Below are 24,678 nucleotides of genomic sequence, written 5' to 3'. Positions count from 1 at the left end.
GCTTTCGCCCCCCCCACTGCCTTGAGACGGAGCACAGAAGCTCTGTAGGGAATTTGAATCCCCTGAAGATAGGGACCGTCACGAAGACCCCTGCGTTTTGTGGTATGACGTAGTGAAGTGACCTTTGTCCCGGTGAACACAGCCTACGGAAGAGAAGACTCTCACTTGGAGATGAGGGCCACAAGGGCTTGGATACCCCCCTCGTGTGTACTGGCAGAGATCCAGCTACAGCCGCTGCATGGAAGAGAGAGAGAGAGAGAGAGACTGCTGCCCTAGAGACACTGCTGCTCTGAGAATAGAAAGGATCTCTTCCTTCTTCCCTCTTGGACTTTTATTTGGAAGGGAGAAGAGATTTGATCCATTGTAAATACTTTTATGTCAAGGTAGAGATAGTTAAGATTGCATATAATGTATTTTGTACAGTCACTGTAATATATAATCCCTTCCCCCCATTTTGAGTCTCGTGTGGTGTCTGGAAAACCCCTCTCACACTGGGTTGAGATGTGGGAGGGGGGCTTGGACTAGGGAATTGGATTTTGGAGCTCTCAAACCATGACACCAACCCAGTCCCTGACAACAGTGAATTTCTTTAGGAGAGATGCTTTTCTCGTAGTTTCCTCTTTAACTGTATGAAGAGTTGTCAAAGCAATTTTTAAAGGTTCAGGATATGGCAAGTTTCTCTATTGCAAATGTCAACTCTTTGGCACCTTGGCCAGAACTTCAGGTCTGGGAAAAGCCCTACTGATATTAACCTCATCTCATTGAAAGAATCCCCTTAAAAATCATATTTCACAGACAAATTTTACTTTATCCAGGGAATTTTTTATTATGTCACTTACTGAAATTATTAAGTTCTCTCCTGAAATCTACAACCTGGAATCTAGTTCATATAGCTTCAAACCCTTACACTGCTGCCTCTTCCCACTTCTGAGAGAAGATTAAGACTACTCTGATCTGAAAACTCCATCAAAATCTATCACATACTACTGTGAAATACCTTCTTGATGTTGAATGGAGAAAAAAGAGCACAGATGAAATAAGCAATCCAATGCTAACATTGATTGCCTTGGTACTAAACAAATTAAATTTCACAACACAAAACTTCACTCCTGATTATCCCCATTGTAGGGCAATTTACTGTTGCAAGTTGTCTTCTCCTCGCTTCAAGCAACAAAGCAACTTTCTGAAACAAGTCTTGTGGTTTTGTCCTCTCAAGAAGGAGCAGATTAAGATGTTGGATATTTTATAAAAATAACTAACCTAGCCATAGAATCTCATCTGATTTACAGCAAAATCTCATCACAGTGACTGCATATGGATAACTATTCAGATTAGTTTATTATTACACTGAACAAAATGTTACAATGAAGAAAATGGAGGTAACTGCTTTGTAAATTTTACAACCCAATTATGTTACCATGTGTTTGTCTCAAACTAAAAAGAGCACCTGCATCCCATAATTCACATTATATACTACAGAGTTTCTAATGATATAATAATTACAGTTTAAACATGCAGTGAGTTTTGACTACTTAAAAAGAGTCAAAACAGCTGATACTAAAAGAATTTGATTTTTCAATTGCAACAACAGATTATGATAGCTTTTGATTAAAAGAGTGTTTATCTGGTTGTTTAAATTAATATTTGAATTATTTTCAAATATGCTAATCACACGTGTACTTGACCAGGTAGTCACCAAGGAAAGTACTTAAGTCTTTCAAAAAAGTGTTACGCAAACAGTACTCAACTTGAACCCACCTTCTGTGACAGTCAGTCTTCTTTTTTCAGACCATGTCTTATCCTGAAGAGAAGCTGAAAAAAAGTATCAATATTTATTTTTGGTCAGAAAAAGAGAGAGCTTCAAGACAATTTCAAGACTTTGCATGCCATCTTACCCAAGACAGGATGATTTTCCTCATTCTCTCTTTTTCCTGTTGCACTGTCAATGCACATCCAGAGTTCTTCTAACAAGAGCTTCACTTTTACTGTAAAAATAAATAAAAATCTTTATTTAAAATAAATTGAGAAAATTGTACTAAGAATTTGCGTTTCTTTATTTTTACTCAGAACACAGACATGCCTACAGCAAAGTACAACATACCCACAACAACAATTAAGACAAGGTACAAGCTTCAGAGAAAGAGAAATGCTAGATCCTGTACAGGGAAGTCTAAAGGAACAGGGGCAGAATGCTCTAGCTTTTCCTTTTTATAGCAAGCACTGCAAAAATTAGTAGCAGCCCCCGGAGTGAAATGTAAAAGTAGATTTGAATGTAGCACTAGAGAAATTAAATAGCTTTCTAAAACAAGTCAACTGAAATGAACATAAATGGGGGAGGAAAACTTCTAGGCAGATTTATATCACATTTATGCTCACTCTTAGTCTTATTGTGGAGTAATAGCACCATGTATCTGAATCAATTATCAGACCCCAACATTACAAGACCCTGTCTAGAGTCCTAACAGCACCCTTGCTAGGTGATGTCAAACAACCTAGTTTCAGAGACAGAAGGGCAGGGGGACGAGGAAAAATAACCCAAAACCTCAGTAAAATACACAAGCACTTCATCTACTTATGCCAAAACTATAATCAGATTCAACAACCAGAACAGAGACTATTGTTTTTGTGCCAATTCCGTTAAGTCAAAGGCCACACCAAACTGCAATTGTTTTATGAAGAGGCATGTTAAAAAAACCTCAGCATGCAAGAGGAAAAGCTGCAAAAGTTTACTTAGTGGCTATTAACAACGCTAACATTTTCTCATTACTAATAAACTCATCTCCTATTTGAAGGTTAAATTCGTGCTCAGGTATTAATTTTCCTGTTTTGCCATGAATTAAAAATGAAAAGACCAAGTTGAGTACTAATTCAGTACAATTCAAATGGAAGTAAAAAAATATGCCAAGGCACACAGGAACTGACAAGGTCTACCTTTTTCAGAAAATTTAATTTCTGCAACAAACTAATTGCAAAGCAAGAAACAGAACAAGGAGGTTCTTTTGCCTCAAAATCACCTTCAGAATATCAAAACAATTCAAAGGCAATACCAACATTTTAAAAGACTGAAAAAATACAAGAAATAAATTTGCTTCAAGTTTGGCCTCAGTACTTTAGAGGAAGTTTAGAAGGAATTTGCCCCATTACAGTTACATTCAGATTATTTGTAGTATGTATTTTAGATCATTAGGGGAAAAAAAGTCAATAGGACAAGATACAGCTATAACTCCTGGATTTCCACTTGATCCTCATACAGAAATTGTAGCATATTGTACTCCTATTTTGTCCTTTATGATTGCAATGAGCTTCAAAGACAAAGGGATCATGTGTATTTTTCTCAGTGTTTGCATTCTGTTTTATAACTACACATCAACTGACTTCACATATGCTCGTGGCAGGCTAGTCCTTTTTATGAATCCAGTATTTTCCTTACTGTAAAACTGAAAAATAGTCACCTATTATGTTAGTCCTTCATAAGTGTAACACACTCATATCAACCACATCTGCTCTTACAGCATTTCCGTCACTATCCTCTGTTTCCAAAATGCAACTCCAGAAGAGTTGCAATAAATTCATAATGATTGGTTCCACACAGAGAACAGTCTTGCAAAAAGTCTTACCTTTGTCTATATCTGTTTTAAGATCTTCACTTGAACTCTGGGTCTCTGCATGCTTAACTATTAAAAAGAGGAGAGGTGGAAAGAAAATGTTCAAATGGAAAAATACCACATACAAATCTGAAGGCAATCAAAGGTAAACAAACACCTACCTTTTCTGAACTTTTCTTTAAATACACCATCAAGTTTTCCCTGTTAAAATTAAAAGGTATTAATTTTTTATGCCATACATAGTTTGTAGAGCATCTACTCTCAATGAGCATGAAATCTAAATCAACATTTCAAAGGTCATTCTTCAGTTGGAAAATTTCTCTCTCTTAAGGTGAATTGCTATGTTTAGTTACTCAATACTCCCAATAAATGTAATTTTACTGTTTCAGTATCTCTACTACCAGCAGCTTCCTTTCTTTCCTCTAGAAATACTTAAAAAAGCTTCACCCAAAGACAAGGAAAGCCTTACTTGTGCCTTTTTAAGTTCCTTTTCAAGCCTTTTCTTCTCAGTTTTCAGTTGTCTGAACTCCTGTGCATGCTTTGTTGCAGCCTCTTCAAGAAAAATGAACCAAAATTCAAGTTAGAAACTACACTATGATGACCACTAATTTAAGTAGTGCCCGTCACTAGTTTGCAAATCAAATTACCAGAAAAAAAAATATGTAGTGTGAAATAAAAAACTACTGAAGTTATATTTTGGGTCATTAAGACAACAACGCATGCATACAAGTATGTTGTCTTCTATTGCATAATTACTGTTCTGAACTACTGCAATACATTTATAAGTTTTCTCACTTACATGCAAGAATGAAGAGTGGGTCATACTGAAATGATATAGTACTGTAGAACAATATAGACCAAGTGAAAAAATGAAATAAAATTAAGAATGAGGTGCAGTGGGTTTTTTACACGTTTGATTCTCTTATTTAAAAGAGGGCTCTCGTTCAAAGATGAAAACACCACAGTCAGCTGCATTAGAAAGATGCAGATAGCACTCAATACTAATAAACAGAGAAGAGGACCTTATCTCTTAATGTCTAACAGACACCTTGGAAGACTGCAGATGGGTGGGAATAGAGTACAGGGTAGGTAAATGAGAATTGAATGTGAGGTTCCCAGAACAGTAAAGACAGATGGAATTTGCCTGCTGATCAGATCAGGTCACAGAAGAAAGCATATTAAAACAAAAGGTCTTAAAAAGGCATCAAAGGTGGTAGGCTGACAAAAAACAACCGTGGCAAAATTTCATATTGACAAAAGATATGAGGTCTGGGATATTTAATGAACACAGAAAAAAACGCCAAAACATATAAAATAGTCACTAAAATTGGACCTAACACAAACTCTCTCTCAGTATTTTGTTCTAGTTCTGGCAGAATTTGAGTTTTTGGAGGCAAGTGTGTATAAAGACCTAGCTGTCCTAAAATGGAACTCCAAAATTCTCATCAAAATTAACACCTTGTACCTGTACTTTAGAGCAGGATTTGGGAGGTTTCTAACACTAAGATACAAGTCTCTCAGTTCACTGTACTTGAAACTTTGGTAAGATGACAGTACAAGTGAAGTATCAGAAAGTTTTATGCATATCCATCTTCTACCAGAAAACAAGAAAAACACAGTGCCATGAGGCAAATGCTTTATCTCTACTTAAACACAAAGCAAACAAACAAACTGACCAACCAAAATACAAGTGCCAGAATATTTAAAAATCAGAAAATACGCACCAGGATCACCATATATTTAAACGTTATTACAAAGATGACTAGAAGAATTCTGCCAGGATTATTAGAACACGGGAGCACATGCCCATTGAACTAGACTTAATTAGTTTGAGAGGAGAACAAAACAATTCTTAGAAGGAACCAAGAACAGCTTTCCTGTAGAAGGTATCAAGAAGATGGAATGAGACTGTTCACTGTTGTACAGTAGACATCAGGCGTAAACTGAAACACAAGAGTTTCCCACTGGTTATAAGGGAAGACATGTCAGTCATGCAGTGAATCAAGTTGCCTGGACAGGCTGATCAGACTCTATCCTTTGAGGTTTTCATGACCAGAAGCTCCCTTCCAACTTGATTTACGTCATGTGCCTAGATACTCATCAGAAAACATTCTGCAGGAGGGCTGATGTAATTCCACAAATTATGGCCCTGCTTTGCTCCTTGGGCCCTCTGAGTTAAAGTCACAATTACTTCTTGGGAGAGAAAAAGAACCAGGAGATTGAGGTGAACAACAGTACAGCAACACAATGTAGAAAGTTACCTTCAAGTTTCTTCACTTTTGTTTCCAGTTTCTTTCTCCTGTTTAAAAGAACACATTAATAGACCATTTTTTAAATAGAATTATGTTGCATGAAAAGCCAGAAAAAAAATAAATCCAGCCATTTCAGAAAAAACACACTTCCTATACCCAGGACCTGTGAGACCAAGCACCTGAAGTTGAAAAAATAAATCAGCAGCATGTTGCTGACTTTCTCACACAGACAGCTATATCTGAGTTTGCTTTTAAGAGGGTCAATCCACTAATCCAGGTACATAAACATGCCTTTAGCTACATCTTGGAGTTAGAAACGCAACAGCAGAAAACCGGCCTCTATTTTTTGTATTTCTATAATGTAATGCAGACAGGTTAGTTTTACTCGTTAAAAACCATTAAGACTTTCTTACAACGAATATTATCTAAGAAATGAGATAATCAGGAATAGCCTTCAGGATCACTCATGTCCCACAGCTTTTTGTTTACAATATCCAAGTGTTTACTAAAGCCAAACCAAAACAAAAATAATCATGCATCCTGAATAATTTTGACTTCAGCATTTCCAAACCTACCTTATATGTAAAACATACATAGAACTGGAAAATAAATAAGTAGACAAGTAAATATTTTTATTTCCTTCTGTTAAATCCCAATATTCCATAAATTGTTTTAAAACTGTTGTGACAGAGAACTCTGTCCTGAAAAACACATGCTCAGTGATCGCACTCATGAAGCAGACCACAGTTCATCTTTCTCCATATTAAAACCTGTGTAATGGATTGAGATTTACAGCCTAAGCCTTTCTGGATGTGCAGGCTTTAATTATCACTTCAGGCATTAAGTGGAATATATTCGAAAACTCACTCATAAACGGGATGATGACTGCCCACCTTTTGCATGTTCAGTAGTGTCTCAGTTTCTGCCAGTTTTTCCTGGTCAAGTTCACCTCAGCTTCCACCATGGTCAACTCTTGAGACCCTCCAGTCACCCCAGAAATGGAAATAGTCTCTGGTCCCACATGTCCTGAGGGCATTAACGTACACTGAGCGCCAGTATCAACCAAAGCCTGGTATTTTTGTGGGTCTGACGTGCCAGGCCACCTGATCCACACAGTCCAATAGACATGGTTGTCCTGTGCCTCTACCTGGCTAGAGGCAGGCCCCCTCTAACATTGATCTTCATCCTGGCAATCACCGTTTTCCTCTTGTGAATACCAACGGGAGGTACCCTTTAGTGGGTCAGATCCCTGCCTGCAGGATACTGGTACGGCACTCACTTTCACAGACTTCCCTTTTCCTTTCTCTTTCAACTCTCGTACTCAGGCTGCTAGGGCACGGGTAGGTTTCCTGTCCCACCGTCTCATGTCTTCTCCATGGTCAGCTAGCACCAGTTCATGAGGTCTGTCCGCTCTCTCTAGCTGGGGAGCCTCTGGTTCTCACTGGGGCCATATGGAAATTGTTTCCCTCAATCCCCTCTTTCAGTCTCTCCTGTTTAAATTTCAACCCTGTAGTTAATTCCTTGAGATTCTTAATCAGTGTCTCTACAGTGGAGATGCAGGCCTGTAGTGGTCCTTTGACTATACTGTCTTACAAGCAAAGTTTATTTATTATAGACATCACTGGCTCCCGCTTTTCCCCAGCCTGCAATGATGTCAGGTAACCTTTATGTGTGGACGGCCCCATACGGGTGAAGCTCCACCACATCTGTGGTGTACACTTAACTCTGTCAGGACTGTTGATGGGTTGCCCATCCCCTCCAAACAATGCTTCCAGCAGTGCCATTTCCCTCAGACTCAGGATCCCTTCTTCTATGGTCTTCCAGCCCGTGGTATAATGATCTGCCTGCAAGGAATCTTTGTAGATGAACCTCTCCCTCACACCGTCCAAACGCTGTGCCCAGAGAGACAGAGACTTTGATTCCCTCACAAACGCTTCCTCAGTACCCACATCCCGGGCAATAGACCTCAAGAACCTTGCTTCACCACCATCAAGGTTTATGGCATCACCTGTAGAGTCCCAAACCTGGATCATCCAGGCCAGAACGGGCTCATTTGGGCAATGGGCAACGTCTGTCTGTAAGCTCTGGAGGTTGTTATACGATAAAGACTCAGTGATGATTTCTGGCTCCGGAGCAGCCACCTGTGAGGGTCCTGCCTCCCCATCATCATCAACTGGGCGAACTGATTTACCTTTATATTTTTTCTTTTGGATAGGGGCAACCTCCATTGGCTTGGTCTGCCCCTTTGATTTGGCCTTATCCTGAGTCACCTTGGTATTAGGTATTTTGTTTTCATCTTTTCCCTGGAAGTGCTGCACTATACCGAGCAACTTCCGGTAGGCAATGGCCAAAACCCCACATGCAGCTGCCAACTGCCTCTCCATGGATCCATCACAACCTCCCTCCCTCACAGCTTTCATTATTTTTGTAGGGTTCAAGGGTTGTTCAAAGGTGAGCTTCCATTTTGTGGGAGCTGAGCACCTTTCTAAGAATTTACCCATGTCCTCCCATAATCCATGCCACTCGAGGTTTTCCATCCCTGGGGCAGGCTCCTGGACACCTTCTCGGTAATTTTTGGCCTTGGCTTCATATATTAGGTATACTATAATGGTACAAACTAGGATAGAAAGCCCAACAAGTAAAACGTCTCTGACATGTAAAGAGAATTTAAACTTCCCAGAGGCCATTGTATTGTATCCAAAGGGAAACTGAATAAAGGGTTGGGCAAATACATTCCCCTGTGTTTCTCCATAGGAATGGGTGCTATTATCCTTAAAACCCCTAGCTTAGGCTAGAACAGTAGTGCATCCTTGAGGACATATTCCAGATGAAAATCATAGGTGCTGAGTTTGCCGTATCATACACCCAATGCACAAACTCAAAGGTACTTATCGCAATGAGAGTACTAGTATCTGAACTGAAACACATTGACAGGTGGGACAGATATCTTGGCATGGTTATATGCCAGAGGAAACCAACAACCCCTAACATCATGGTGCCTACAGGTTCAAAATGTGTGTCAATCACACAAGGGGTTCAAAATGTATGTAACTCATACAAAGGGTAGTTATTCTTTTTCCACCTTTCCTCTTTCCAGGCCCCACATTGGGCACAAAAAAGGTCCCAGTCTGAAGAGACTGGAATGTTTGCTAAAGAGGATGAGTTATGAGACAGACCAAACTCCTCTCTCTCAGCAATTGTAAATTCAAAATTAAGGGGTTTTAATTGAGGAAGTGTGGAAAAACAGAAGAAATAACAACCCTTTATAAAAGATATATGTATATTGGCAAGAACAGTAACAGAACACAAAAAAAACCTAGACAATAGTCCTGTACCCAAAAGTCCTCTTCAAACAAAAAGAGAAGTCTGAATACTTCTCTGTCTTAGCGCAGTTCTAATCACAGTTGGCAGGGGACCCTGTTGGGTCACTGGAGGTGCAGAGCCTGCAGTACTCTGTGTTGACCTGCAGGGGGCGTTGTTGGGCTCTGGCGGTCACCACGCAGGAAGGGGGTCTGAGGGGGTGGTCTCGGGTTGTGGGAGAAACCGAAAAGAAAAATGGGGACCCTTCCCCCAATGGAAGAAGGGGGAAAGGAAAACAGTCCACCCCCACGGAACTCACTGTTGTCCTCAGATGACGGTGTCTCAAGGCTCCTCCTTTTTTCTCCCAGTGAGCACAAAAAAAAAAACTCTCCAATGAAAACGCAGCAGGTCCGGGCTGGAGACAAAGACAGATTGCAAGCAAGTCGAGGCCAGTAGTCAGGGCTGACCAGGACGAGAAGCCAGAAAGACGGGCCTCTAGGCCTTTTCTCCAAAAGCACACACGCAAACCCCATCTCTGTCCCAGAGAGAGAACCCAGAAAAACTGACCTCTCCCCCATCTCCATGAGCTGCGCCAGCTACCCAAAAAAAAATCCCAAACTCTTCTCCCCCCCCCCCCTCCAGCCTTCGATGGGCCATTAGCTAGGAATCCGGTTTTGCTGGCTAGACCTTTTGTAAAGCTAATTGACCCTCTTCCCCCTTCCCATTCAAACTCCGTTTTTCTTACAGTGGAGCAGGGGAAGGAAAAATTCCCTCATTGGATTTATAGCCTATAACAAGTAGTCAAAGCACTTATACTATAAAGTAATAGACCAATGATCTTGTGCCTTCTCAGCCTGAACAGGTTCATACTTACTTCTCTATATAATGACTTTGACAGTCAAGCCATAGATGAGAATTTCAGAAAAAAATTGCTCATAAAACATCTTTGCAGAGAAAAAAAAGGGGGGGAGGAGTTGTCCTTCAGAAAACAGGAGGTAAACATCTGATTCTCTGTAGATAATCTTCTAAACAATGCACAGAAGCACTGCATCTACAGTGCGTGGATAGTGGAAGCAAGGTCAGTTGACATGGGAAGACTACAGAGATGCTGTTCGCCATTGAGGGAGAAGATTCATGCAGCCAAATCTCAAATAGAGCTCAAGCTGACCAATACTCTAAAGGACAACAAAAAGGGCCTTTCAAAATATCTTAACAGCAAACAAAGGATCAGAAATAACATTGGTCCATTGCTTGATGAGGTCAGTCACATCACAAATAGGGATGCAGAGAAAGCAGAGATCTTTAATGCCTTCTTCATCTCTGTCACTCATCATCTCTCATCAACGATGGGCCCTGATGACCCCGAGACTTGTGCTGGAAGACCATGACTGGTAGGGTGATAAACTCCCAGACAACTCTGAACCTGTTCAAGATTTGCTGCTCCCGGTGGACACACATAAGTCTATGGAGCCTGACAAGATTCATGCCAGAGTACTAAAAGAGCTGGACAATGTTAGCACAGGACCTCTCTCCATTATTTTTCAATGGTCTTGAGCATTTGGAGAGGTCCCAGTCAACTGGAAGCTGGCAAATGTTCCAGTTTTCAGGAAGGGTAAGAAGGACGACTCTGGTAACGACAGGCCTGTCAGTTTTACTCCAGTTACTGGTAAAATGATAGAGAAGGTTACTCTGGGAGTTACTGAAAAACACTTGAGACAATGCAGTCATTGGTCTTAGCTAGGCTGATGAGGGGAAAGTCTTGTTTAATGAATTAATTTCCTTTTACAAAAAGGTCATCCATCCTTTTGACTAAGGGAAGTCAGTCGATGTGAGGCTTTTTGGACTTTAGTGAAGCTTTTGATATGTTTCTCCTTCTGGACAAAATGACCAGCATCCAGCTAGAAAAGTCCATGATACATTTGATGGCTGATGTGTCATGCTAAAGGAGTTCTAGCAAATAGGGTTACATCAGGATGGTGCTCAGTCACTAGTGGGGTTCCCCAGGACTCAGTTCTGGGGCCAGTGCTCTTCAGTGATCTGGATACAGGAGTCAAATGCGTACACTAAGTAGCTCTACCAACTGAAATTAGGAGGAGCTGTAGATTCTACCCTCCTACCTTGAGGGTAGAGAGGCCTTACGGAGAGCTCTGGATAGACTAGAGCAATGGGCAATCACCAACCATACAAAATTTAACAAGGGCAAGTGCCGGATTCCCCATATGGGCCAAAGTAATCCTGGTTATGCACACAAATTGGGGGATGAGAGACCAGAAAGAGATCTTGGGGTTTTGATCTATGGTAAGTTGAATATTAGTCAACAGTGCTACCTGGCAGCCAAAAGGGTCAACCATGTCCTAGCATCGCTAGCTGGTTGAGAGGTGACTGACCTGCTGGTACACTGCTCTGATGCAACACCCCTGCAAGTACTGTATGCAGTTTTGGGCGCTACAATATAAAGACATCAAACTAGTAAGAGCGCATCCAGAGGAACATGATCAAGATGGTGAAAGGTCTCAAGGTCAAGACTTACAGGGAACAGCTGAAGTCACTTGGCCTGTTCAGCTTAGGGAAGGGAAGGCTAGTGGGTAACCTCATAGCAGTCTACAACTTCCTCAGTGGGGAACAGTGGAAGGGAAGGTGCTGATGTCCTCTCTCTGGTGACCAGTGATAGGACAGAAGGAAACAGAATGAAGCTGTGTCAGTGGAAGTTCAGGTCAGACATTAGGAAAAGATTCTTCAGTGAGTGGGTGGTCAGTCACCAAAACAGACTTCCCAGGGAAGTGCATCATTGGCACCAAGCCTGTCAGAGTTCAAGAAGCATGTGACTGACAGTCTTAGTCACATGGTTTAGTTTTAAGTAGTCCTGTGGGTAACAGGCAGTTGGACTCAATGCTTCTTACAGGTCCTTCTCAACTCAAGATAAAAATTCTATGATACAAACAACTAAAAAATCTGAATAACCAAACAGCCACTAAGTGCCAACATTATCATTGCAATGATATTTACAAATTAAGTAGTTACATTTACAGGTGCAGTAGTATACTAATTTCATCAACACCTGCAATTACATTAAGAAAATAGGTAGATATTAAAATCTAGTGATTTACAAACAGCAAGGTTTGTAGATAATACATTTGGACAGAACTCCTCTTATGCTACACAACTCAAGTGCACAGAATACGCCAAGTTGTAAGGGATCCACAAGGATCATCAAGTCCAACTTCTGGCCCTGCACAGGACCATCTCCAAGAGTCACACTCTAGAGAATTGTCCAAATACTTCTGGAACTCTGTCAGGCTTAGTGCTGTGACCACCTCCCTGAGAAGCCTATTCCAGTGCCCAGCTACCCTCTGGGTGAAGAACCTTTTTTTAATATCCAACCTAAACCTCCCCTGACACAACTTCAGGCCATTCCCTCGGTCTCGTCACTGGTCACCACAGAGAAGAGATCAGTGCCTGCCCTTCCTCTTCTCCTCAGGAGGAAGTTGCAAACTGCAATGAGGTCTCCCCTCAGTCTCCTCCAGGCTCAACAGATCAAGTGACCTCAGCCGCTCCTCATACAGCTTCCCCTCAAGGCTCTTCACCATTTTCGCTGTCCTCCTTTCAACCCTCTCTAAAAGCTTAATATCTTTCCTATATTGTGGTGCCCAAAACTGCACATAATTCAACAAGGTGATGCTGCCCCAGTGCAGAGCAGAGAGAGACAATCCCCTTCCTCGACTGGTTGGCAATGCTTTGCCTGATGCCCCCCAGGACACAGCTGGCCCTCCTGGCTGCCAGGGCACTGCTGACTCAAGTTCAACTTGCCATTGACCAGTACCCCCAGGTCCCTTTCTGCTGCACTGCTTTCCAGAATCTCATTTCCCAGTCTGTACGTACAGCCAGGGTTGCCCCAACCCAAGTGCAGAATCCGGCAGTTTCCCTTGTTGGTTGGTGATTGCCTAGTCCTCTGATTTGTCAAGGTCTCTCTGCAGGGCCTCCTTGCCTTCAGGGGAGTCAACAGCTCCTCTCAGTTTTGTGTCATCTGCAAACTTGCTCAGTATCCCTTCCAGTCCTGCACCCAAGTCATTTATGAAGATGTTGAGGAGCACAGGGCCTAAGATGGAGCCCTGTGGAACACCACTAGTGACAGGTCGCCAGTCTGATATCACCCCATTCACTATTACCCTCTGTGCTCGACCTGTGAGCCAATTGCTCACCCCACCGCATGATGTGTTTATCCAGCTGTGTGCTGGACATTTTGTCCACCGGGATACTGTGAGAGGCAGTATTGAAAGCTTTACTGAAATCTGAAAGGATTACATTCACTGGCTTCCCCTGATCAGCTAGGTGGGTTACCTTGTCACAGAATGAAATCAGGTTGGATAGGCAGGACTTTCCTCTCATGAAGCCATGCTGGCTGTGACTAATGATTGCATTGTCTTTCAGGTCTTTTTCAATGTCTCTGAATAAACCTCTCCAACCTTTACCAGGCACTGCAGTGAGACTGACAGGCCTGGAGTTTCCAGGGTCCTGTTTCTTGCCCTTCTTGAGAATCAAGACAACATTTGCCAGCTTCCAGTCAGCTGGGACCTCTCCGGATTTCCAAGACTGCTCAAAAATCATCAAGAGGGGTTTTGTGATGACATCAGGTAGCTCTTTGAGGATTCTGGGATGAATCCCATCAGGCCTCATAGATTTGTAGGGATCCAGCTAGAGCAGAAAATCCCACACAATTTCAGGGTCAACTGGGAGTTGTGCATTCTCGCGGTCATGGTCCTCCAGCTCAGGGCACTGAGACCCCCTTGGTCCATCATCTGTGTTGAAGATATAGGCAAAGAAAGTGTTAAACACACCTGCCTTTTCTCTGTCCCTGTTTGGGAGGTGACCATCCTTATCCTGTAATGGGCCAATGACATTTCTATACTGCCTATTGCCATTCATCTATTTTAAAAAACTCTTTTTACGGTCCCCCACATTTCTGGTCAGCTTCAACTCTACTTGAGTTTGGCCACATGAATCTTCTCCCCACAGTGGTAAGCAGCATCTCTGAATTCTTCCTATATCACTTGATCTTGCTTCCAGTAGGCATACACCTTCTTTTTTTGCCTTATTTCCAAGAGAAATAATCCCTGCTCAGCCAAACTGGACTTTTGCTTTGCCTGCTTGACTTCCAACATTTGGGAATTGCTTGCTCCTGTGCCCTTAGGAGGCGATGTTTAAAAAGTGACCAGCAGTGACGGATCCCAGCACCTGCAAAAACACTCTCTCACGGGACCTCACTAATTCCCTGAGCAGCCTGAAGTCTGCTCTCCTCATGTCCATGATCTGAGCTTTAAGATTCACGCACAACTGCAGCTGACAGAAGGCTATGCTAACAGAATTTGCATTCCCATAACATGGGAAATGCAATCCTTATAAATATTCAAATCTCAACTAGACAGGGTCCTGAGCAAGCTAACTTTGACACTGACTCTGAATGACAGATTGGATCAAAGGACTTGCGAGATAATTTCTGACCTAAATTATTTTACGGTAACTGTAGATTAACAATAATTTTATGAACAATTCACTATTATTCTGCTTCTGAAGAAACCCAGCTTTCAAGTTACTGAAGTCATATGACCTACTGCTTAAAATACATGAGCATCAGAGCTATACAAAATAGCTACAGCATCACAGAATTAAGGCTGAGGTTGGAAGGGTCCTCTGGAAGCTATCTTGTCCAACCCACCCTGCTCAAGCAGGGCCACCTACAGCTAATTGACCATGTCTAGATGTTTTCTGAGTATTGTGAAGATGGAGAGGACACAACTGCCCAGGGAAACCTGTGAAAGTACTGAGTTATTCTCACAGCAAAGAAGAATGTTTCCTGATGTTCAGAGGGAACCTTCTGTGTCTTAGTTTTTGCCCATGACCTCTTGTCCTGTCACTGGGCTCCATGGAAATGAGCCTGGTTGTAGCTCTGTCGTCTTTACACCCTCCTTTCAGGTATTTATAGACACTGATGATATCAGCCCTGAGACCTCTGTTCTCCAGACTTAGCAAGTCCCAGTTCTCTCAGTGTTCTGTCAGTGCAGAGATGTTCCCATCCCTTAATCACCTTCATAGTCCTTCACTGAACTCACTCCAGTATGTCCATGTCTCTCTTGTACTGAGGAGCCCAGAACTGAACACAGTACTTCAGGGGTGGCCTCACCAGTGCTGAGCAGAGGAGCACCTCCCTCAGGCCTCCCTCCCTGTTGGCAAAACTTTGCTTAGTGCAGACCAGGATACCGGTAGCCTTCTTTGCCACAAAGTGTGTATCACTGGCTCATGTCCGACTTGGTGTCCAGCAGCATCTCAAGCTGCTCTCCATCTGAGTGGTTCCCAGCATGTACTAGTGTGTGGGGTTGTTCCTCATCGGGTGCAGGACTTTGCACTTCTTGTTGAACTTCCCAAGGTTTCTGTCAGCTCATTTCTTCAGCCTGTCAAGCTCATGCTGGATGGCAGCAAGCCCCTCTGGTCCATCAGCCACTCCTCCCAACTTTGTATCATTGACAAACTCACTGAGATACGTTTTGCCCCATCATGCAGATCATTAACAAAGATGTTAAACTGGACTAGACCCAGTATGCGGCCCTCACTGTCTTCCCACAGGGTACACTGCTACCTACTGGTCTCCAACTAGACTTTGCACTGTTCATTACCAACCTCAGGGCCTGGCCATTCAGCCAGTTTTCAATCCACCTAACTGTCTGCCCATGCAGCCCCTACAGTACCAGCCTGAGGGGCTGTGAGGCTCTTATGGGAGACAATGTCAGAGACCTCATTGAAAGACTGGAAGACACTAGCCACTGCTCTCCCCTCATCTACCAGGGGAGTAGATCCCACACAGTCAAGCATTACTTTCCCTTGGTGAGGCCATGCTGTCTACTCCCAAGGAGTTTCTTGTCCTTCATGTGCCTGGAAATGAGTTCCAGGATAAGCTGCTCCACCACGTTCCCAGGGATCAAGGTGAGGTTGACTGACCTGTAGTTCCCTGGCTCCTTCTTCTTGAACATATAAATGACAGATAGGAGACAAGTAATGTATCTGTATTGACACAGTACACTGCTAGCACATTGGGCTGGTCAGTTCCCTCCTAAAATACAGTCAGCAATGGTGCAGCTGCCCTCTGCTGCTCTTAGGATGATGCGCTAAATATTCCATTAAGCTCACAGAACATTGAGTACACCCATATGTGAAATAAGTGCAGTCTGGCAGAAGAAGAGACAACAATGTTAGTCTGCTTATACAGTCTTTTGGGCAATAGTGGCATGATGCTGTGCTTTGCGAGTACTGTATATTTCACAAGTCATGTAAAGATACTAGGGTATCTCATTTGAGAGATGCTTTAGTCATTTGTTCATCTCCATGGCCCTCTGTTAGACCTTCTGCAAGTATACCCATATCTCTTTTACAGAGAAGTTCAGAACTGGGCACAGTACTCCAGGTCTGGCCTTACCAGTGCTGAGCAGAGGGAACTGATCCCTTCCCTTGACCTGCTGGTAGCACCAAAATAGCTTAAGAACACCAAAATTAAAAATGATAGTCAGCTAACAAGCAAGTAAGGAGTCACCAGTTGGAGTCCCATTGGGATGTGTGCTGGAACACATCAGAAATAAAAGCTGACTACAAAAAAGAGCAAATGGGTCTTAGAATTCCAAGTTACTAGTGATGCCTTAAGCCCCTAATGTTTTTTTTTTATTTAAGACTTGTAAATTTTATAGGAAGGTTTTAAAAGCAGAAACCCCTCTGTCCCTTGTTCCTTTCCCTTGTTTACACATTCCCTAACCCTTTTACCCCATTCTATGCCTTCTATATCAACCTACCCCTGAATCCAGTAGCAATGTTTAGTCTTTTGTCAAGGTAAAGGCCTAGACTGTTTGGAGAACAGCGTATCAGGGCCTAAATCACAGAGTACGGTCAAAAACTAGGTAACAATATACCCTTTGTACTCTGATGAAGCTGAAGATGATGAAGTAGGTGGTCCCAAAAAGACTCCAGACCCAATTCTCAGGGGGAGGGTCCGGGGCGGTCCAGAGGGAGGGCCAAAGGGTGGACACATCTGGGATTGGATGGATAATGTTATAAAATGTAACCTCTCGGGCACGGCCGGCACGCGCGTCTATATCACCTATTGCCTTGGCAAATAAACCCTTTCTTATCTCACCCCTAATTAACTGCTCCGGAGATTTTTTCAGAACCAAAATACACCGGCAACACTAGAGAGCAATCACTGGTTTTGATAAATGCAAAGTGATGCATCTAGAGAAAAACAACCACAACTACCAACTAATAACACCCAGCTATATATTAGCTGGTTCTCTTTGAGAGCACGAGCACCTTTCTAAACAATACAGAGAAGTTGCAATTCTGTGATACAGGTGATTTAGATTAGAGGGTTAAAAAGCAAGTAGACAAGTTCATTAGAGTATTCATCAAGAGCTGTAAGAAATGACAGTATACATATATGCTCCAGGCAAGGAACCCTTGGAGTGACTAGTTACTGGAAAAACAAACTTTGGGAATTATCAAGGCACAGCTTCAGAATATTCTGTACTGTGGTAGCAAAAGCAGCTTCTGCACTTTTGGTGCCAAATCCCTCCTGCTCACTTTCAAACATGGCACACAGTTCGCCCTAAACTGCTGAGCTGTTTCTTTAAAAACAATTATTTTAAGGACTGATTTTAGTGCAGACCACTTTGATAATATAATTTCTCTATTATCCTCAGGGACTTATCAGCACAACTGAAATGGATGGAAATAACAAAAAGCTGAGACTAAAAATCACTTAAAACTGGAGAACTAAAGCTTTTTCTCTATCTCATCCTGTTCTTAAAAAACTTCTGCTAAACAACCACCAAGAGCCACTTCAAGACAAGATAATAATTAAACTAACACAGCACTCAAGTGTGTTTGCTACAAAATTTAAGACTGGCCTTCCATCAAATGATTGTTGTAAGAACCCATAAACAAATGGAAAGCGTAACTAGGTAAAGTATAAGATCAAGTTCTGGAAGAGGTAAGAGGGGGAAAGAAAGGTTGTGAAAAAAAGAAGCATCACTCACATAGCATCACTGTTTACTATTTCTTCTTTAATTTTAACATATTCCAGTTGACTCTCACGATAAATCTTGAGAGAACTCTGTGAAGAAGGAAAGCAGAGTTAAAATATGTCCATATTGAGAAGAAAAAAAAAAGATGGCAGACACCTTACCTATTCTAGTGCATAGCCAAAAAAGTATATTCCATGAGAAAACAAGCAAGTTGAAAAGTCAGGTTATCCTCCTTTAATGGCAAAAGTTATAACAAACAAACAAATACATAAATCTCTATATGTTTATCTATCTTTTGAGTATGTGCCTCTAACATCTATCTGGATAGGAACTCAAAGTTGAAGTCAAGAGCACAACTATTATACACCATATGTATAATCCTGCTGTTTTTGAAAGTGCCATCAGGACATCACCTACTAACACTTGCTGAGGGAAGAGGACTTATAAACAGTTCTAACATGGAAGACAAACTGTGTACAGCGACAAGACAAATATTAATATCCTGCCTTGTACCATCATGAAAAAAAATATAAGAAAGAGGGTGGGGTATTTTTTGCAGAAATAATAGTTAATGTATAGGAAATACATATATTTAGGTGATTTGAACAGTTAAAAGCTTTTCTCCTGTAGACTTAATCTCAGGAGAAATGGGAGAGAAATTACGGATAAACTCTAGAAGCTAATAATCTGAAAGTATATGTTCAAAATGGTAACAGAAGCATAACCTATTCTGCACAGACTCTCTTTGCACCTTTTCAGTAGTACAAGTATTCAATATTCTGATAAGAGCAGAACAGAAAACCAAAGGAATCTGAGTGTTTCTCCTTCCTTCCTAAGTTAGGAAATAAAAAACAAATAATCTGATCAAAAATCATATGAACTACAACAACCTAAATTTTTTGCCTCTCTGAAACTTGCTATCATTTAATCAATTTCACTTAAACCCAGAGCTGCCTGTCCCAATAAGCTGGAAATAACAACTGGGCTCATTAAAGTCAGCTTCATTAAGATGACCATTAAATATATACATTTCCTTCAACGGAAAAAGTGCAAGTCATTTAAACCTCACAAGCACACCTTTTTCTCTTCCAACTCTGCCTTCAAGGAACCCAACTCTTCCTGGCACTTTTCCAGAGGCAGAATTTTCTGTAACATCTGCTCCACTTGGCAACGAAGAGCAGAGATCTCTCTGAAACGGGATGTGCAATTAAAAAAGAAGTTGCCAAAAACACAGGTGTTTTCAAATGTAATATTCTGATTCTTCAGTCAAGTGTCTTGAGTACTTTGCTTTTTTCCTATGGAAAACTGCTGTGAGAGATACCCAAAAGCTTTTAGAGTCTCAGTATTCTCATTTTTCTATCCAACATTTAAAGAAAATTTAAGATCTGGTTAAAAAACACTACACTGAGCCTGAAGTTAAATGCAAGCAGATGGCACATGCCACATAGGTGTGCTGCCTACACTAAAGTGCTGGTAATAAGTGTCTCTGCCTACATATTGCTGTAAAATTAGAGCAGAGTCCAACTGCAGTATTCTTCAGCAGGCAGGATTATATGCTGCCTCTTCCTCTATAATCAGAGTAAGCAAAAGCACACAGCCACAACTCTAAAGTAAAATGCTTCATACAAATATGGCCGCCCCAAATAGGCTTACATTTAACTACCACCAAAATATGAGCTCCACATCTCCACTTGGTCACTTAAGACTCTCATGTAACATAGGCCCAGGAAAGAATCCCACACAGGTACTGTAGAAGGACAACAGATTTCTCTGCTTTGCTAACTATGGCCCAGGAAGCACAGTAAAAGGACCATACTAAATGCTCAGTTGAGACCCAGGGCTGCTGCTATTACAGCATCAGACTCCCAAAACTAACCACAAGATTGAAAACATCATGGCTAGGCTTCGTGAACGAAGATTTGGGAAGGGCTCTACCCATGTTTGTTGCAAACGCGCTGGTGGCTAAAAAGGCCAACACGAGATAGGCATGTCCGGTTGCAAAAGGCACAGCAGAAAGACTCCTTAGGTGGTATATTCTGCAAGGCATGATTCTTTCTGCCTTGTCTTTTCTCCTCAAGGGTGATCCTGCGTGCTTTCTCAAAAGCATCAGCAGCGTTATAGATGGTGTGTCTCCAGACCTCCCGATTGGAGGCCAGAGTAGACCAGTTATGTTGATCAATATGGCCAAGGCTGAACTGTTGTTTCAGGGAGTCCTTGTATCTTTTCTTTGGGGCTCCTCTCTTGCAGCAGCCGGTGGCAAATTGAAAACATAGCATCTTTATTAAACAACCTATATCAACTTACCGTTCAGCAAATTGAAGCTGTAATCTCTTGTTAAGGTAGAAATTAAAAACAGTTCATCAAATGTCCTTAAATGTATTTCAACTCAATTGCCACTTGCAAAGAAACATCCAATAAAAACTTCCTCACACAAAAAACTCCACAAGACTTGCACAATTAAGTGTTTAATACATACATTTCAGTACACTTGAAGTGAATAAGCAGAGCTTCTTCTGTTACATGAGTAATTCTCACGCAATACAGATTTCAAATAGACCATCTTGAACCATATATTAGACACAGACAGAATTTAGGTGGATAGTTTTAATTCCAAAGGTCTATTTTCTTTATAAAACCTACCCAGTTTGTTCTTCACTGGAGATATCACTACTTAAACCTTAAGTAAAAAGTCTCAAGTACTCTTATAAGAAGTGTTATAAGTATAGTAATTCTGTAAGGACACTAATAGAAAAGTAAAGGATATCAGTGCATTTCTGTTGATATTCTGTCAGCAAACGACTGCAAGTAAAGAAAAAAAAGACATTACTAATTTTCTCCCCCGATTTTGACAATTATGTCTCAGGATACCTCTCCTTTTGCTTTACAGATAAATACAGAAAGTGCAAGATTGGTTTGCATTTTCTGATAGTAGTCAATATAACCCTTTTGTTTCATTAAGTCATTCAAACCTCAAATCAGACTGCTTTGAAATATAAAAAACTCACTGAGTTAAATTACTTTGTAGCCATTAACTAATTGCAGTTTTGAAAAAAAATACTGTTTAGGTAAAAATTTATATACATATGTATATATATGTATATAAAGATTAATATACATGCATAAATTAAAAGATATATATGTAACACGCCACCAAAAGGATGCTTTCCTAAAACTTAAAAAGATGTTTTCCTAAAAAAGAACACATAAATCTCAGAAAAATATTTCAAAAGACCCTAAAATGCCTTAATCTTTACATTATTCTCACAGCAGCCATAAGAGGGTAACACCCTGATCCAAGAGGGACAGCAGGAAGGAAAGTAACTCTTTCCTTAAATGCTATGGTTTTTAAGAACTGTGAGAAGAAAGGACAAGAAAGAGAAATACCATGGCCATTACCCCAGTACAGAGAGGGTTGCATTACTTTCTCTTGCAACATTTAAGAGTAATCAAGAAAGGCAAAAAAAGAAAGGCTGAGCTGCAAGTAGTTAAAGAGGCAATTCCCACAAGAATTGTGTGCATTGGCAGAAGGAAGAGGGATACAAAGTCTGGAGGTCAGAAAAGGAATCATACATAGTAAAGGAGCTTTGAAAAAAGGGTCCCGGTGTGTGCTCTCTTAAATACTGTTTGGAAACCAGAATGCAGGACTGGAATTTAGATTCACTCAAGCCAAATTGATATGTATCTGGGAGAGAGTACATGAGAAACAAAACATTACAATTAGGAGGCATAGCGTGGATATTAGGCCACACTATGGAGGAATACATAACAGATCTTGATATTCCATACAAGCATATGTTGATGGTTTTTGAGAAGAACTGCAAGCAATAAGAGAAAACAAATTATAAGAAGTATTTTAGAACCTTATTGTTCTGAAAAATGTTCGGCTTCACTTTCCATATTCTGATATTTAATACAAAAGCATTTCATACTCTAATGATCAGACTTAATTCTGTTTAAAAGGTTCATACATACCTGTACTCGACTTTATTTCTCATATTCTTCACAAGAATGAAATAAATGAACACAAATAAATGAAATAATAATATAATTTATAGATAAACAAATGAAATAAATCTCTTCACAGAGCTGCTTCTGCCTGTACTTAGCCCCGTTTACTGCCATTACATACCACTGCTTTAGAGCTTATATTTAAGAAGTCTTACAGTCTAGATTTAGAACCCGCTTGTGAAGAAGTTACTTTCATTTTGGAGCATTTAGTGTGGTGCACTGTTTTAAGCACTTAAGAGCAATAAAACCCAGCCCACCAAACAAAAACATACATGCAATTGTACTTACTCTCCATCAATCATTTTTTGCTTCAGTGCAATTAATGCGGCTACATATTCATTTATGTTCTGTAAGGAAGAGTCTCAAGTTGGTAAAGAACTTATACCCCAAAAACTAGTACTATCTACTGTAAATACACCTAACTCGATTGTTAATGTGGTACAGAATACAATGATCTGTCTTCTTTATTTTAGTCTTTATTACTAAGTCATCAAAAGTATATTCATTTAAATACAAGTAGAGAACGCAAGCTGCACAAGAAAGTATGCATACTTAAATGAGGCCTTACTACAAAAGCTGTTTAAACGTTGCTTTTGCGGTAGATTCTATACTAAATCCCCGTAAGATTTTCTCCTCAAAATTCAACTAAGCTTTGGCAGAATATTAGCAATAAAAAACATCAGCTCACTTGAGTCTACAGATTTTCCAAATTCTCAATCCATACTCATTCTAAATGTGTCTTATGGACTCTCAACAGGGCCTTCCCTTCATTTACAAGAGAAACGAATATTGCCCAAAGCATAATACTATAAAAATACACGCTCGCTTAAGAGACCTCAAGGAAGAAAGTGAATCATAACAGTCTTTTCACTGCACCGAAGCAAAGCCAAAAGGATACACCTAAAAATTCCCAGGCACGCCGCAGACACCTGAGCTACTTTTCCACATTTCGCCCGGCTAAAGCTCGACACTGCTGCTACTTTTATAAAGCCCGTTCACCACACACGCTATCCGGGTTCCCGCCGCACCGGGAGCGGTGACTGTGGGACCCGGGACTCTTCACCCGCCAGCGGCGCGGCGCAGCCCCACTACCCCGCTCCAGCGCCACAGGGAGGGCAGCCCGTGTCTACCTGCTGGAGAACACCGCAGTTGGCGCAGGCTCCGGCGGCGGCCGCAGTCCCGGCCGGCGGCGGCGTCTCCCCCGGCATCATCGTGCCCACAGCGGCGACTCTGCGCAGCCCGCTGCGTCACACGCCGCGCCATGGCCTCAGCAAGGACCCAGCTCGCCTTCACCTCCTCGAGGGTAATGCCAATCACTGCCTGAGTAGTGGCAGCGGAAAAGACGGAAGAAGGTGCTCTGTGCAGAAACTGACGTTGAAAGCAGCCGATGAAGAGCGACTCGGCCAACTGCAAAACACTCACACCTACAACACCCTTCGACTAGCACGTTGTTTTATCTCCTTTTAGGTGCGGGCACTTCTGCTGGGCGCTCCTGCGGTCCCGGCGCAGGCGCGGGACAGGGCAGCTTCCCTCTCCTGGAGCGAGCAGCGGGGCGGGGCCCGTGGGCACCGCGGAGGAGGGGGCAGCCCGGACTGGGACGGGGACGGGCCCAGCGGAGCTCTACTGAAGCCAGGATTGCTGAACACTGGCCCCTGTGATCCTCTACAAGCCTGAGGCGAACTGCTCTCGCCACCCTCTCTCTGCTTCCCTTCTGGCGAACTAGAGCTGCCGTCTGGATATGGGCATACTTAGCCGTTGCTATTCTCTGACGCACACACCCCCAGTTCTTAAAACGGGGACACACCAGTTCAGCTCACTCAGCATCTTGTGGGAGCATGATACTGATGGCAAAAGATCAAACTTTTCATTTCACTCAAGCATTTGCAAAGAGGCTTTCAAGGGTAATATTTAGCACACTTATCATGGCTGCCTGCATCTACCACTTATGTAACATCTTTCTATAGTGAGTGAGCTACGTTAAGAGTTTACAGAATCATAGAATGTTTGGGTTGAAAGGGACCTTAAAGATCATCTAGTTCCAACCCGCTTGCCAAGGGCACAGACACCTGCTGCTAGAACAGATTGCTGATGTGTTTCAGGCCATGCGTTCAATCACTTAGAAGTTAAAGTAGTAACTGGTGTGTTGTTCCACCCTGTATTACTGTTGAGGTATGATTCCATCACATTATTTCCATAGCGATCATTTGGTATTTTGTACACAGGACAGATAGTTGCACACAGTGTGAGTTCTATTCAGCACATGCTGTTGGATTTTATTCACTGAATGCTCTTTGCAACATTGCTGATGCTTACATTTTTAGTCCACCTGGAACTTTCTCTGACTCAGTTTATCCAATTGCTTGTTCATTGTTTTCTTCCTTGTAGTTTGTACATATTCCTCAGAGGAATCAATATTGATCTCTAGATCTGCGGACCATGTTAAATCTTCCATCA

At 41.7% G+C, this 24,678-nt stretch overlaps 1 protein-coding gene across 9 annotated transcripts in view; it reads right to left on the bottom strand.

Moving 5' to 3' along the window:
* Positions 1-23,750, bottom strand: part of ICE1 (interactor of little elongation complex ELL subunit 1) — a 45,805-nt gene extending 22,055 nt beyond the window's left edge. For 2 of the 9 annotated variants that reach the window (XR_007906489.1, XM_051798687.1), the window contains exons 1-12: positions 23,355-23,749; positions 22,513-22,571; positions 20,981-21,015; positions 20,521-20,539; positions 19,294-19,405; positions 18,229-18,305; positions 5,867-5,904; positions 4,075-4,157; positions 3,767-3,806; positions 3,618-3,674; positions 1,896-1,985; positions 1,759-1,812 (exon numbers count right to left, since the gene is read on the bottom strand). Coding sequence is in view for 8 of the 9 variants with exons in the window: in XM_051798687.1 (XP_051654647.1) it covers positions 1,759-1,812; positions 1,896-1,985; positions 3,618-3,674; positions 3,767-3,806; positions 4,075-4,157; positions 5,867-5,904; positions 18,229-18,305; positions 19,294-19,405; positions 20,521-20,539; positions 20,981-21,015; positions 22,513-22,571; positions 23,355-23,435 (745 nt within the window). In the remaining variant the exon portion in view is untranslated. The other 7 variants (XM_051798688.1, XM_051798681.1, XM_051798684.1 and 4 more) reach the window with 7 other exon arrangements.
* Positions 23,751-24,678: the final 928 nt, after the last annotated feature.

Source organism: Manacus candei, unplaced genomic scaffold (assembly GCF_025592945.1).
Source record: "Manacus candei isolate 608988 ecotype Guabito, Panama unplaced genomic scaffold, ASM2559294v1 h1tg000049l, whole genome shotgun sequence".
In the NCBI taxonomy this organism is placed as follows: domain Eukaryota; kingdom Metazoa; phylum Chordata; class Aves; order Passeriformes; family Pipridae; genus Manacus; species Manacus candei.
Note: the sequence above shows the minus strand (reverse complement) of the source record. Positions and strands in the feature narration are given on the sequence as shown.